A 16453-nucleotide genomic window follows, 5' to 3' on the forward strand; every position below is an offset into this window, starting at 1 on the left:
AGTCATGTAACAGTTTCACATCATCATGTTACTTTGACTGTTCGCAACTTCAGCGTTAATTCCTACACAGACATCATGTGCACCTGCAGCATGTATGGCTGTCTTTTTGTGTGTGTAGTCTCGGGTCATGGGGGAGGCTCCATGGTGCAGCAGCAGGGAAACACACTCCTGATGACCCCTAGTGCAGGCCAGGCTGAGAGGGGTCCGTCCCTCTGGGCTGCGGACGTCCACGTCCAGCAGGGACGACAAGAGGACCTCTAATGCACCACAGTGTCCATGATAAGCCTGCAGAATTAAACATGCATGACCCATTTAAGGCTTCATTTAACATTAATATTGATCAGTCTTTTTAATGAGTCTGTTCAAACATGACTTGATTGTGTTTACTTTTAGCTCTTAGAAATAAACAGCCGATAACTCACCGCCAGGTGGAGTGGACTGATCGGAGCATGACTGTCTGAGTCATATAAGATGTCTGTGCTTGACGTCTCCATTAACTGAAAAACAGAGAAGGTTCACACATTATTTTAAATGGAGGTTATGTGCACACAAGTAACTGACACATTCAAGTAAAATGGGAAAAAAAACATGATCTCTTTATTCAAAACCTTTTAATCTACTAATCTTAAATACATGGAAATGCATTTAAAGTTAAATGAATGAAAAGTAAATAGAGCTTACTAATAACACACCCCAAACACAACACTTTGCCCCTCCTGCTCATTGATACCCTACCAACCAATTAATTATGAGTCTTAACTTTCGATCTTTTTAAAAACTCCTCAAAAACAAAAAAAAAAACAAAAAAAAAAAAAAAAAAGAAAAAAAGCCAAAATTGAGAAAAAGGCAAATGTGAAGAACATGTCTGTGAAATTTGAGAAGAACTGGGTGAATAGTGTCTGAGAAATGAGATGGAAAAAAATCTCAGATGGAATTCCTGTTATATTCATAAAGATAGATTATATATAGAGAGGCTTCAAAGTAAACTGATCTTTTCAGCAGAAGGAGCTTGTTGAACAAAAAAAAAAAAACACAGAAAAGTATATTTTGGTAATTAAACCAGGTGTGTGATTAAACTCCTACCACATCAAGGGGCGTCTCACTGGCCATCTGAAAGACACACAGACAGGGACTGTTACATTACTGATTAATCCTTGCTTGCAGTGCCATACAAGTTTAATTTACATATTTTCTCAAATATTTCTTCCATGTGCAGACATGATGCATGCATTTTTACAGCTTCACTCAACGTGGCAGCTCTACCCACCAGCTCTAAGCAGAGTGTACGTCCGTAGGCTGAGGCGTAATGTACTGCAGAGTAGCCCTGTTTGTCTCTCACTCCAGGATCAGCATCGTTTCTTAACAGGTACTCCACACACCTGAAGAAGATGCATCAAATATTTATGAACACTTATGCGCTGGTAAAGATACATTTTTCCTCTTGTAGAGTAACACAAATGTAAATCTAAGTTGATACTGAAGATTTTTTTTTTTTCATTTAATTTTAATTTCAGTAGCTATTTAACCCATAAAAGACCCAGGGCTACTTTTATGACAGTTCCCAAATGAAATCCTCTGGATTTAACCTTTCTAAAACAATTAATCACCATTTATTTTAATATCATCTCTGTATTTTGCATTTTTTCCAATAGAAATCATGTATTTTCCTGTATTTAATCACTGATCATGTAGATGTTCATTAAAGCTAAGATTAAAGTTGAGGATTATTATATCAGAAATAGAGAAAACTGAAGAAAAAGTGACTTTTTCAGCAAATCTATCATTAACTGAACATAAAACAAGTGTCTCCATCCACTGTCATTGATCCAACTCCATGGGTTTTACTGGTGAATCAATGTTGTAGAAAATGACGGAATTTCCACGTTCACTACGGAGCCTCTGAACGTCCAAATGGGTCATATCTGATGACCATGAAAAAATGACAAACTGCATTTTATACCAATTATTTACACGTATTGATATGATGAATGGATCAACAGGTATAAAACAGTTTAGATCAGTACATGGTCAAAGTCGATGGTGGATGTTTGGGTTTTTATGGGTTAAGCCCGACATAAACACAGGGAGTGACTTACTTTGCATCAGTGTCGGCTGCAGCAGCGTAGTGCAGAGGACTGCATCCTCTTTGGTCCAGCTCGTTGATGCTGGCTCCGGAGCCCACCAAGGCAAACACACACTGGTAGTTACAGTTAGCTGATGCATAGTGTAGTGGAGTCCTGTGGAGTGGAAAGCAGAAGCAACCTTAATCAATAGAATAGAATAGAATAGAATAGAACAGTCAGTGCAGCTATATTAACAAAACACCAGTACTACAGATAAGAATAAAGCGAATATGAAATTACAAAAACTAAAACTAAAATAAGAAAATAGAAAATAAATTTTACAATTTTACACAATAACATAATAGAGCGAAGTAGAATAAAAAATAAAAATGGACAAAATATGAATAGACACAAATTTACAGTATTAACAGTATGTATATCTATTAACAATATTAACAGTATGTATTACAATAAAAACAGTAGGTGTATCTGTCACAGTAGAGATTGAAATCCAGTAGGATTCCTAATCCTACTAGGACAGATAGTAATTGGAGTTTGTCCTAGGACAAACTAAAATTACTATCTGTCCTAGTCGGATTCCTAATCCTACTAGGACAGATAGTAATTTTAGTAAGACATTAGGATCTGAAGATTGGAATTCCAATCTGTCCTAGGAGAATTTGCAATCCTACTAGGACAGATTGTAATTCTATTTGGAAGTGGGATCTGAAGATTGGAAAAATACGGCAAAAAATATAAGAATTCTGTCAGGACAATCTCGAATTCTATTAGGAGAATGTCAGATTATATCAAAATGTATGGAAAATAGACTGAATCATTTCACAGCCAAAATTCCAGTCAGTTTCAGCATAGGTAAGCATACAATTTCGCCATCACTATTCCAGCTGAATTATTTTCATATCTTTCATATCTATATCAGTGTTAGGGAAAACCTTTGTAGTATTACTTGTTTGAAATTTTGAAGTTAGCTGTAGACTAACGTTAGTGTCACTATTGAGTAGTATGTAGCACATTTAAGTATTAGAAAAATAACTGACAAAACCTCTGTAGTATTACTTGTTTGAAATTTTGAAGTTAGCCATAGACTAAGTTCATTGTCACTATTGAGTAGTACGTAGCACCTTTAAGTATTAGAAAAAAACAACTGACAAAACCTCTATAGTATAACTTGTTTGAAATTTTGAAGTTAGTACTATAGACTAAGGTTATTGTCACTTAACTAGTGAGTAGTATGCAGCACATTTAAGTCTTAGAAAAAGTCTTTGAAGCTTAGCTATAGAATATTAGATTCAAAGTCTGTGTAAATTCTGAATAAAATCATGGTTTGTAAGAATATTGTTGTTTCTATAGAATATTAGATTCAAAGTCTGTGTAAATTCTGAATAAAATCATGGTTTGTAAGAATATTGTTGTTTCTTTTACTTTTAACCCTACCATCTAGACCAGGGGGCAGCAAAATGCCAATGCCAACTTTAACATCATACATTTTCTGAATGGCTTGGCAACAATTAGATAATAATAAAATTGTATGTTGCCATGGCAACGGGTTGTTTACAGGTACGTTTTTCAAATTCTACCGATTTCTGAATACAAATATGTCTCATTTACATACCAATGACAGTTACAAACGGCCATTGAATAAGGTTGGACCAGATAGGACAGCTGGCATCCTGGTTACAATGTGTATTGACCTAAGGGCCATATACTGTATCTAAGATATGAAAATAATTCAGCTGGAATGGTGATGGCGAAATCGTAGGACAGACTGAAATTCCAAAATTCCAATCTTCAGATCCCACTTCCAAATAGAATTACAATCTGTCCTAGTAGGATTGTAAATTCTCCTAGGACAGATTGGAATTCCAATCTTCAGATCCTAATGTCTTACTAAAATTACTATCTGTCCTAGTAAGATTAGGAATCCTACTGGATTTCAATCTCTACTGTGACATATCTATGAACAGTGTATATATATCGATTAACAGTACTATCATCTATACTTCTGTTTACAGCATTTTAAAACTATTAAAAACAGCCGTCTTGCTCACCTTCCAAAGTTGTCTTTCCTGTTAAAGTCTGTTCCAATTTTCAACAGCAGGTTCAGACACTCCAGGTTCCTGTTTAGACAGATAGCATCAGCACCATCAAAGATGACGCATGATAATGGGCTGCAGGGAAATATGTCACCTCAACTAAATCTGTTTTAAAAAGTTTCACAAAAGCAACAAACAAGTAAGGACCGAGAAATGAGGACCCACCCCCCGGCTGCAGCAGCATGTAGACAGGTCCTTCCAAAGTCATCTGGGGTGTTTATGTCGAATCCTGGAGGAAAAAAAATGTATGTAATCAGCATCAGTTTGGGTGTCAACGAGGGGAATCCACCGACAAGAGCAGTGTCAGCGTGCATGTACCTGAGGACAGCAGCTTCTTGCAGCAATCTGAGAAGCCGCTGAGAGCTGCCAGGTGGAGAGGGAACATCCCATGAATGCCTCTCCTGAAGAGATGAAAGGCAGACAAAACAAGTCATCACAGGACATAATGGCTGAGGCGTGACAGAGAGGGTGCATTTTTTGGAAGACTAAAAAACATTAGGGTGAAAGAAAACTATATCCTGAATTGTAAGAATCTCTTCAGTCTTCATGTTCTGCAGAAAGTATAAAGGTGTCAGGTTTGATACACTGTCTTAGGCTCCGTTCAGACATCAGGCCTTAATGCACAATTCAGATTTTTTCGTGAAATCCAATTTTTTGTGTGCTCGTTGATATTACACATTAAATGCGACTTCTATCAGTTCTTAGTATGAACTGAATGCAACCCTGAAGTGACCCGCATGCACAAAAGAGGTCCTGACGTATTACGTGACTGCACAGCATGCACTGTGTTTACGGAAGGAAATATGGAGGCATCTCGTATCAGTGTGTGTGGCACTGATAAAGTTCCTCTACAACCGAAGTCAGCACCATTACAGTCAAATAATTTTAAGTAGAAGATAAAAAAGGGGAGAGCCAGGTTTTTTGCTCTGGCCTTTTGTGGTGCAATGGCTGCTACGTCTGTTCAACAGAGTATTTGGATGCGGAGTCGAAGTCAGGAGTGGTGGGATAGTGATGTTAGCAGCTTCACTGACACAGACTTCATTCATAATTTTCAAATGACAAGAAGAACGTTTAAATATATCTGTGACCGCCTCTCCGTAACACTGTCACAAGACACTCATCTCCGGCGACCTATATCTGTTTGCAAGCACGTTGCAGTCGGGCTGTACTGGCATTTCAACGATGTAAAGGTCGGATAAATGTGACCTGGCCGTTCAGACTGATGTCGCATTGCAAAATATCTGATGAAAGTGGCCTGGTTTGGATAGGAAAAAAACTGGATTTGTCCCGTTCAAATTGTCTTTAATAGGTCAGATACAGGTCAAATAGTGGCAGATTTGGGCCACATTTGGCCGCAGTCTGAATGTAGCCTTAAATGTCCCACACTCAACCTGCAACTGTTAGGCCTATAACTATAACAGAGTGTGGAAGTGTTTGTCTAATCTTTAAATCTTTCATCGATTTCGGCCCAAATACAGACAGATGGTTTAAATGTCAGTTGTTACTAACTTGGCGCTGTTGGCTCCGTGTTTGATGAGTGCTGTGATGATGAGCTCATGGCCATAGCGGGCAGCGATGTGCAGGGCGGTGTTTCTGCTCTTGTCCTCACAATCAATCTCAGCTCCTACATACAGCAGAATCGGAATACTTTATTAACCCCACAGGAAAATTATTGGGTGTTAGTTACAGTATAATTAAATGTAGCAGGACAGAAATGATCAATACAAAAACAAAAAAACACCACCATAAAGGGCTTATTTGTGTGTTCAATTTAAAGTTATACCTACCGATCTGGCATGTAGTAGTAGTAGTAATAGTAAAAATTTGAACATGAACAACCCACCTCCCTCTGAAGCCCCGCCCACTTCCCCCTGCCTGACCTAGGATGCTCCCCTCCTCCCTTGACGAGCTAACGGTGGATAGAGGCAGAGGTGTCAGGGTCCGCTCTGGCGTGGCCACAGACCCCTCCCTCAGCAATCAGACACACCATCATCCACCTGCTGGGCTCCTTTAACATTAGGAGACCCTGTATTTAAGGGTCTGGTCTGTGCAGCGCTGGAACACTGATCACACTGCACCTCATCACCTACAGTAAAGGCTCCATAGAGTCAGGTGTACTGTGAGCGGTGCGGACTCTGCACACTGTCTGCGAACGTTTGAGGTTTCATAGTCGAGCGTACCAATGTCCTACATTTACATCATCCTACATCGTGTGACACGTGGTGTCTGTGGAGTCAAGTACGCCCAACTCTGTGGGGGCTTTAACCCAGACTTTGTCACCTTCCTTCATTTACTGGACTCTGACTGCTGCAATCGGGTTTCTCCGTTTGTTCCTCTTGGTTGTTGTTTCTGTTAATAAATCTGTTTTTTTTCCCCTTCAGCATCGTGCATTTCAGTCCCATCCATTCACACCCCTAGACAGGAGGAGCAGCACCAGTGAAATGGGTCAATGCGGTCAGATTCAGAGGCACCGGTATCTGATGCGAGATGTGGCAACAGCTGACAGACAGGAGGCTCAGCCAATCATTTCGTTCAGACCGAATAAAATGATTGGTCAGACTTTTATCAGAAATATATGAGAATTAACCATTTTTGAGTTTCAAAACTTGGTGGATTTCTTCTACATTTATTTTGCCACACACTTATTAGGAGCATTTTAAGATTACAAAAGAAAATGCCAGATCATACAGTATAGCTTTAAGATGACATAAGGACACTTGACAACACATGTTGTAAATTTTCATTAAGACCACACATATGCACACTGATGGGTACTGAGGCATTAAACACATGCAGGGAGGTCTCACCGTTCTGAATGAGCGCCTGAGAGCAGGAGAACCTGCCATGGGTAGCTGCCATGTGGAGCGGAGTCTTTCCATCCTTACTCTGAACAGATGGACGGACAGACAGAGGGGACAAGAAGGAAGGGGAGGAGGGTGAGATCAAGAAATATAAGAGACAATGTTTGTTTTTCAAGGTCAAATTCAAGCACTTTTAAGGGTCTTCTTCAAATGTGTCCTGTACAGCACTTTTGAAAATATGTATCTACAGGAATCCATAAACTCATGATTATTTTCACTTTTTATCACAATGATGTACATTGCATGAGATTATAAACATCTAAAACTATGTTTCATAATTGCAAAAAGTTCAGAAATTAAAGAATAAAGTTTTATCCTAGAAAGGAAAGTCCCTTGGCGTTCTTCAGGCACACTTGCACCAAGCCAAACATTTATTTAAAAATGTACCTGGAGTCAACCTGAAAACAGCCGCTAATTTTATTTTTGACAAAGTTTTATTTTTAAAATGTATCACCTCTAAGTGAGTAGCTTTGGTTATAATTGCAAGCACTTTGAAGCACTTACATTGAAATTCCAGCACTTTTCAGACCTTGAAAACACAACATTGAAATTCAGCATTTTCAAGGACTTCAAGCACCCATACGAGCCCTGAAGAGAATCTTAAGTTTTTCCGCCCATGTATCTGTTCCAGACTTTTACTGATGTACAGTTACAGAACATTTTCAGAATGAACAGAGGCGATCTCAGACACTTTATGGACCACCCACTCACACATTCCCTGAGCAGCTTGCAGCCTGAGGGAGCCCCCCACCCCCCACTTCATGTTCCATATGGTCTTGCATCTCAAAGCTGTGGAGACCTAATATCAGTTTCCATCACTGCTTCCAAGTGTTAACAACAGTTTCTACAAGACACTCAGCAGCCAACATGCACCATAACACAACAACAAAGACTGTTTCATGTGTTATTTCTTGTGTGTTGAAAATGTGCATTAGAGGTTGACAAATTATCAACCTTGCACATTATCAGATCTGATATTTAGTAGTTTTAAGATTATCAATATTATTAAATAAATCCGATTTGAAATGCACTGTGCACAAAAACATATGCTGTACTAGTTTTATTTATGTCTTAGCCTCATAATACTTCATGAAGCTACATATATCTAGACCCAGGACTATTTTTTGTGGTGACTTCTGAATGTATTTTTCTCTACATTTCACCAATTACCAAGTGATTTATCACCATTTATTACTATTTTATCCTTTGCATTTTTTCTGTGAACATAACATACTTTTCTATATTTCATTTGCTGACCGTGTAGGAGTTAATAAAAGAGTAAATTCAAAGGTTATTATCGCAAAACAGAGTAAATCGAAAGAAACAATACTTTTTCAGTAAAGCATTCATTCTACATAAAAATCAAGCGTATACATCCATTGTTATTTGTTAAACTCCATGGGTTTTACTGGTGAATCAGTGTTGCAGAAGATGATGGAAACACCATCACCTTCTGCACCATTACAATATAGTCACTACAGAGACTATGGATGCATCTGAAAAAGACATCTGACACTAGGGTTGCATGATATTGTAACAAACTGACGTCACGATTTTTTAAAACTCTGCAATATATATTGCGATATGAAAAAAGACTCCAGATGATATAGGCTAATAGCTGTGTGGTGCTGACGTAAATGGTCAAAAAAATTAGTCATGTTACCTCTCGTGGCAACAGGTGCAAGGCACTGCCGACACAGAACACGTGTTTCAATATCATCCTTCTTGTAGCCAAAAAAATTCCAGATAACTGACTTTTCTTTTTGGCACCAAGTCTTTGTTTCCAATGATTTTCTCTTGTTCGTTGCTCATTTTTCAATGTTGTTACCAGCAACACCCTTCATGTGCAGGGGCGGGGTCTACATCAACAAACTGATTAAGAACGATTGTGATTGGTGGATCGCTGCGCGCAGTGTGTGTCAAGTACCCTTGAAATGAGATGAGAACACGCTGACTTCATTTGCCTCCTACATTGCAGGACGACCTGCAATGTGACTATTGCGTACACATACATCGCGATGACGATGCTCAAACAATATATTGTGCAGCTCTATCTGACACTACTGAAAAGATGACAAACTGTATTTTACCTGAATTACTTCACTGTATTGACAGGATTAGCGGTTAAAAACTTCTTTAACATTTTCTCTCAGAAGATTCTTTTGCTTCTTTGAGAGTTGAAAAAAAAAACCACACTAACAAAATAAATGCTGCTGAGAATTCCCTACTCTACCATTTTGTCTTTCATTCAAACATACAGTATGTTTAGAAGCACTTGAACAGTTTCATGCTGGACTATCTAAATTTGAACACACATATTTTCATTTTACCTCCTAAAAATAATAATCTAATATTTACTGACAGTCATATTGATATCAGACCTATAGGAAATTCCCATATTGGCCACCCCATATGTCTGTACAGAAGTGTATGTGTGTATGAACACACCCGCATGTTGATGTGAGCTCCATGGGCCAAGAGCAGCTCCTGGCACAGCGCTCCTTGACGGGAGGAAGAGGCAAAGTGCAGAGCAGAAAACCCCCTCTCGTTCACCTGAAGAAAGGCGGCAAATGATTCAATTCAGTAACAAACGCACAGTTACAGCAATCGCACTGATGTCAGACAGAGACCGATGCACACAGACCTGGTTGACATTGGCCCCAGCCTCGATGAGTTCACTGACCACCACATCCTGTCCGTTGTAACAGGCCAAGTGGAGCGGTGTGTTGCCATAGGCGTTAATCTCATTAACCTAAGAACAGAAGAGATCTGTTCATGTATCCTTTAAACGAACATCATATCAGTGTGTTTTACTGACTGAAGAATATGATCCACCATTTACAGTGGAACAGAGGATGGTTGACAGTTACGACACTGTGTACAGTTTCTTATCTAAGGCACTGGGGAAAAATGGAGCTGGACAGAGTGTTTCATATGTGCACCACCTTCATCGCCCTATTGTAAAGAAGTCAGATATTCTCAAATACAATCGCGGAAAAAATTATCAAACCACCCCTTGATTTCTACAATATCTTGTTCATTTTAATGCCTGGTACAACTAAAGGTACATTTCTTTGGACAAATATAATGATAACAAAAATAGCTCATAAGAGTTTAATTTAACAGCTGATATGTAGCAATTTTCTTCATGATGATAACCAAAATCATTTATGTTTTTACATCAATAGCTATGGCATTGTACTGTCAAAAACAGTGCTTTTAGGCATTCCATGTTTTCTTTTCTGTCAGTTTTAGTCACATGACACACACGGGAGTTAGTACTTGATTGCATAACCATTGTTTTTGATGACTTTTTATGGTCTAATCATTTTTTCCGTAACAGTATAACCATTTTGCATGACTAGATGTCTTAAAAAAAGCAGAATAAAAGTCTATCTAGCCAAAAAGTAAACATAACGTGCCCGCATTTGAAAACCCTCGGCTTTCAGTCCACGGCAAAGTTTTTGCACATATGGACGGACAGATGGACGGATGACAAACTGATGATAATACCCTGCAGTGAGGGCCAAGGGTAAAAATGTAATAGCTATGATTATCGCAAGCACTGAATAAAATAAAATAAAATAAAACAAAATAAAATAAAATTTTATTGTCACTGTTACAGGAACAATGAAAATCAGTTTAGGAGCTTTGTTCTGTTTAGTAGCAAAGTGCAAAAATTGACTATAAAATATCACACAAATTATACCAAAAATATTGACAATATACAAAACTACAAGAAATACTAAGAATTACTGTATACTAATAAATAATAATAATATATCTAAGATGAATTATAGTCTCACAGTCATGTTCCTCTGTTGGGAAATAATGAAAACCAGTGTTTTGGTTTCTTACTGCTTAAATGTAACTCTTAAAAATTCATTACAACTGATGATAATAGTTTTATAATATCATACTCCATAATACAGTGAAATTGTGATATTTTCTGAGATGGTTATTGTTGCATGAACCTCTCCTATCTCTACAACCCCACTGACGAATACAACAGCAATATCATTTAAAACAGCTTGTATATTTGCACTAAATTGTCTGCCAAATGCGTAAACACATAAATTATTCAGGTGAAATGTTAATAGCACAGTGAGCATCTTTTCCATCATGCATGTGTGTTTGTGTGTGTACTGACGTGGACTCCGAGGCCAAGCAGGTAGTGCACTGTGCTGCTCATGCCACTGGAGGCGGCTGCGTGGAGTGGGGTGTAAGCCTTTTTGTCCTTACAGTCCACCTCAGCCCCACTGCTCACCAATAACTTCACAACCTCCAGGTGACCTAAAAAAACAGGAGGAAACATGGATGCTTTATTTCATCACAGGAGGTATGAGGAATATGGCAAACGCAGATAGAAGTGTATACATTAAATGAGACACTGTATGCTTACGTGCACACAAATATAATAGATCAGAATATGACAAGATTCTGAATGAAGCCTTTCTCTAAATGGAGCACTGTATGACTAAGAAAGGTTGGATATGCTGACTAAACTCTAATATCAAGAGGATTCTCTGGACATATAATATTTGGATAATCATATGCATTGTAGGTTTTGCCACAGTTTGACACAGGACCTCTGGTAACAGTACACTGGAGTGGAGATAAAAATCCTCTCTTCAAACAAAAGACAACATTCCAGTGGAGGAAACACACCTACTTTAAAACATTATGATGATATCAGTAGGTTATTGAATATGAGTAAATATTGAAAAGCTGACCTCTTCGAGAGGGTTTGGAAGGAATGAAATGAATGTTGTGTTAACACAGCGGAAAGTCTGCCATCAGTGATAAAATGCTGGAAAAACCCCATTTTTATTGCTGCATTATGGCTAAAAGATTGTGGAAAGGTCATTTTCGGTGCCTATGTAAACACCGTATTTGGAATTTAGTCTATTTCTTTCTACTTTGTGTGTGTAAACGTAGTCACTTAGAAACAATGCCCTTACCCATGTAGGCTGCCCAGTGGATGGCTCTCCTGTCTTTCTTATCAAAGGCATTAATGTTGGCTCCTCTGGATAGTAACAACTTCACCATCTGCCCACACAAAAGCAAATTAATTAGATTTTGACAAGTAGGGTTGTCATTGTGTGTGCATGTACAAATACAAAGGCCTAACCTCTACGTGTCCACTGAAGGCAGCGTGATGCAGGGCAGTGCGTCCGGCCCTGTCAGACACATTGACGTTACTAAGCAGTGGCACCAGTGCCTCTGCACAACGTACTGCCTTATTGCTAGCTGCGACATGGAGCGGTGTCTGCCAGTTTTTGTCCCGGGCGTTGACATCAGCACTGTGCTTCAACAACACTGCCACTGCATCCTGTACAGAGGGCGAGGAAAGGTCAGACAGAGTAGACGGAGGCTCTATGTGCTATTGTGTCTGTAACAACATATTTGCCAGCGCAGGTGCATGTGTGGTTATTAAAAGTATCTGCTATTCTTGGGGGGGGGGGGCTGTCATACTGATAATAACACTACGGAGAAACAAAGCAAGAAACAGCTAGTGTAGACATGATTAGAAGGTCATCAACAAACATGTGTGACCCCCATTCAATTGAGCAAATCTGCAGCTTCACTGGCATTGTTACAGAAGGCATCAAATCTATAATCAGAACTTGTCCAAAGTGTGAAAAGTTGTAAGAATAGAATACAACAGAATAGGACAGAACAGAATACAACACAATACAATACAATAGAACAGAACAGAACAGAATAGAATACAATACAATACAATAAAACAGAATAAAATAGAAAAGAGCACAATACAATAAACCACAATACAATAAAACAGAATAGAATAGAATAGAATAGAATAGTTCTGTAAGGTGCTTGAGTAAAATACACATATTAGTTACAAAACAGTCAAGAATAAAAAACACAAGTATAAATACAGTCAAGTAAAAAGACAATATAAGTATAAAAAACAGTCAAGCAAAAACGACACACACAAACAAAAGTGAGTCCAGTGTAAAAATGTGCAAAATATACAGGTGACAGTAACAACTATTATGTTAAATCTTTTTAAGTAAAGATAAAGTTAGTGCAGTGTCCTGAGTATGGGTTCCTTTACTGTTTACATAGCAGCAGAATGCAATTACATTGTAAAGTGTCCGTGTTTATTTGGTTCACAGCAGCCACAGCTCTGGGATAGAAACGGTTCTTAAACCCGGTTGTGTAGTGTGTAGCATATATACAAACATATACACACACACACGCAAACACACACACACACACACACACACACACAGAGAACTGTGCAAAAGTTTTAGGCGGCTTTTAGATTTGTTGTTTTACAGGGTATAATATATATGTGGGGTATAATAAACAAACAGACAGACTGCATTTCATTATTTGTGGCTACAGAACCACAGCAGAGCGATGAGTATGTGCTTACCTCACTACAAGAGGCGACAGCTCGGTGAAGAGGAGTTAGCCACTTGTTATCTTTGGCATTAACTCTGGCACCTTGGATGAAAGAAGAAGAGGAGAGGTGAGCAGGAGAGGGAGAGAGGATGAGATGGGTAAAAGGAACGGGAAAGACATGCCAATGGAATGTCAACACTGGCAAACACTGCAGATGGAAACACGGGTAAAACCTGGATCAACCTGGATCTGATCATTAAAAAAAAAACAATGACTCAACAAGATAATCCAACTGAGAGTTAAGAGGAAAGCAGGAGAATGAAGAGTTTTAAAAGAAGGTTGATGATCAAACAGCTTTTTACATGTGTTTTGGAAAGTTGGTCCTGTAAGCCAATAGTGCCTGGAAGGTACAAAACTCCCATGATCCCCTTTGGCACAGCATGGGGGTTAAAATAGACCCTGAAACTGCACCTGTTGCTAGCTCTTCATAATACTGAGAAACAGTTAACACATGATGCACATGTGACTCCTGTGTTACACTAGTGACAGACCCACAGCCTCCTATCATGCACTGCTGATTTCACAAAAAGTAGAGCTGAAATACATCCTATGACATTATTGGTAAAGGACGTGATGACAGATGAGGATGTTACTGGGCAATAAAACAATAGTTATAAGTATTGGTAGAGGGTACTCAAGTACTATAGTTACATAGAAATTTGAGGTACTTTACTTGAGTACTTCCATTTTTCTGCACCTTTTTTCTTCTACTCCACCACATCTCAGACACACATATTGTACTTATTACTCTACAACATTTGTCTGACAGTTTCAGTTACTTTTCATTATGTATATGTTCATCCTCTTACTGTGAAAAGCACAAATCTGCAAATATGTTGATTTTGAAAGTTTGTCATAAAAGTCCTTTATGGTCTGAGGTTAAAATTTCCTTATTCTCAAGCTGAACTCTCTAAAAAGCCTCTCTGATTAGATGGAAAATGTATGATCACAGAGCAAAAAACAAGCATTTTTTCTTGATAAAAGTCAAATTTTATACAAAAATAGTTTTCAAAGGACAGCAACACAATGATTTTCCAGCTTATGATGCACTGCTGTCAATTACACCCACTAGTAGTATAGAGTAATGAGTTACAGCAGGAGAATATACAATACGTATTAATGCAGCAGTAGAGTGACTCATCACATATGGTCACCATAGTAAAATAATGGCAACATCTGTATTTAAAAGCATGCTTGATTAGGAGTATCCAAGTATGATCATCAAAACATGGTCACTGTGTGGTAAAATGATCGCTGATGGTGTTTTATCAAATCAAATTTATTTGTAAAGCCTTTTAAAAACAACACAGTTGGCCAAAGTGCTGTACACAGTCATAAAAACAAATAAAACACATAAAAGTATGAATAAAAACAAAAAAAATGTTTTAAGAGAGTCTGATGTGCAAAGGTAGTTCATTCCACACTCCTACTTTACTCTTATATCGTCACTTTCTCACAATAATGAACTTAGTCATAATTTGCAGTTTTTTCTAAAAAAAAAAAAAAAAATACCATATAATCTATATATTTGGCGCAGTTTTTTCTATTTTTTGTGTTTTTTTTTTTTTTTAAACGTGAAAATTACATAATAGTAAACACTATCAGGCTGTGCACCTTGGGCTCCTGGTACCTTTATTCCAATGTGGTTTTCTACTGCAAATGGCAATGAACTGGACAAAAAACTAAACAAAACACTGACCACATTTGACTGAGCATTCTTAGATACTCTTACTCAAACACATTTTAAATACAGAAATTGTCTTTGTGTTCACGATTTAACTTACATAAAGCATCTGAATACTTCATCCACCACACAACAGACACAAATTATTATTATTATTTTTTTTTTTTTTTTTTTAAGTTTAGTTTATTTCGAATATGCAACAAGACAAAGTAATCTTACTTAGTCCTTAGAAATAAAACAGGTAGTAAGAAGTCATGGAAGAAAACAAAAAAACAAAAACAAAACTTATACATATTCATGACTTCGTTAGCACATTCGAAAAGGAGTGGGAGGAAGTAGAACTTATTTAATCCCACCCCCTCTCCACACAACAGTCTATCATTTAGCTTCCTATCAGCAGAATATATGAAAGGTCAATGACAATGACAGCACATAATGAATGAAAGTTCGGTTGCATTAGTAAACCTCTAGTGTGTTCACTCCCTGGCTCATGTATAGATCATCATATCCCTCAATAACATAGCGTGCCATGTGTGACATGTAAAAGGCCAGTCATTTAACAGGTGTGTTATTCGGGTGTACTATCACTATGCCGGTGAAAAGTAATATATATCTCCAGTGAAACACGAGTGACAAACTGTATTTTAGTCACATGTGTGGGTGTTATAGCTGAGGACACTAGCTGTGGTAACCTACATAACAGTAACACGACCGTTTCTAAGTGCCATACAAGACGGTTAAAAGGCAGCGGCCACGAAAAACCTACTGTAACAGCATCTGCAAACAAATGAAGACACGTGCTATCAGCTACTTTCCAAAACAGGCACAATGATAAGCAAATTATTCAACAAAGCTGCTACAGTGCTTTTTGGGGGGAACATTTAACTTCATTTACCTCTACTGTATAGCATTATAAGTGAAGTGACTAAATGAAACTTTCATTAAAAACGTCACTAACTTTGAACAATATTAAACCAGGGATGTCAAACTTATTTTCTCCCAGTGGCCACATTCAGCTCAATTTGATCTCAAGTGGGCTGGAACAGTAAAATAATGGCATAATAACCCATAAATAGGCCTAATGACAATTCCACTATTTCCTCTTTGTTTTAGTGCAAAAAAATAACATTAAATTATAACAATATTTACAGTTAGAAACTATCCAAATAAAAAAAGATGTGAATAACCTGAAAAAAATTCAATTAAAGACAAATAAGTACAATTTTAACAATTTTATGCCTCAACTTATCAGTTATACATGTGCATTACAGGTCTACAAAGGCACAAAACATTTAG

At 37.9% G+C, this 16453-nt stretch overlaps 1 protein-coding gene across 2 annotated transcripts in view; it reads right to left on the bottom strand.

Moving 5' to 3' along the window:
• The window catches only part of ankrd28a (ankyrin repeat domain 28a), a 32941-nt gene that overhangs the window by 8361 nt on the left and 8127 nt on the right, over window positions 1–16453 (bottom strand). For both annotated transcript variants that reach the window (XM_030147928.1, XM_030147927.1), the window contains exons 4-19: window positions 13445–13515; window positions 12170–12370; window positions 12000–12087; window positions 11189–11331; window positions 9683–9790; window positions 9487–9591; window positions 6985–7063; window positions 5687–5801; window positions 4496–4578; window positions 4343–4406; window positions 4133–4201; window positions 2097–2237; window positions 1268–1379; window positions 1084–1110; window positions 423–497; window positions 84–285 (exon numbers count right to left, since the gene is read on the bottom strand). In XM_030147928.1, coding sequence (XP_030003788.1) covers window positions 84–285; window positions 423–497; window positions 1084–1110; window positions 1268–1379; window positions 2097–2237; window positions 4133–4201; window positions 4343–4406; window positions 4496–4578; window positions 5687–5801; window positions 6985–7063; window positions 9487–9591; window positions 9683–9790; window positions 11189–11331; window positions 12000–12087; window positions 12170–12370; window positions 13445–13515 — 1683 coding nt within the window. The remainder of the gene's footprint in view (window positions 1–83; window positions 286–422; window positions 498–1083; window positions 1111–1267; window positions 1380–2096; window positions 2238–4132; window positions 4202–4342; window positions 4407–4495; window positions 4579–5686; window positions 5802–6984; window positions 7064–9486; window positions 9592–9682; window positions 9791–11188; window positions 11332–11999; window positions 12088–12169; window positions 12371–13444; window positions 13516–16453) is intronic.

The sequence above is a fragment of the Sphaeramia orbicularis genome, chromosome 11 (genome assembly GCF_902148855.1).
Source record: "Sphaeramia orbicularis chromosome 11, fSphaOr1.1, whole genome shotgun sequence".
Classification (NCBI taxonomy): Eukaryota; Metazoa; Chordata; class Actinopteri; order Kurtiformes; family Apogonidae; genus Sphaeramia; species Sphaeramia orbicularis.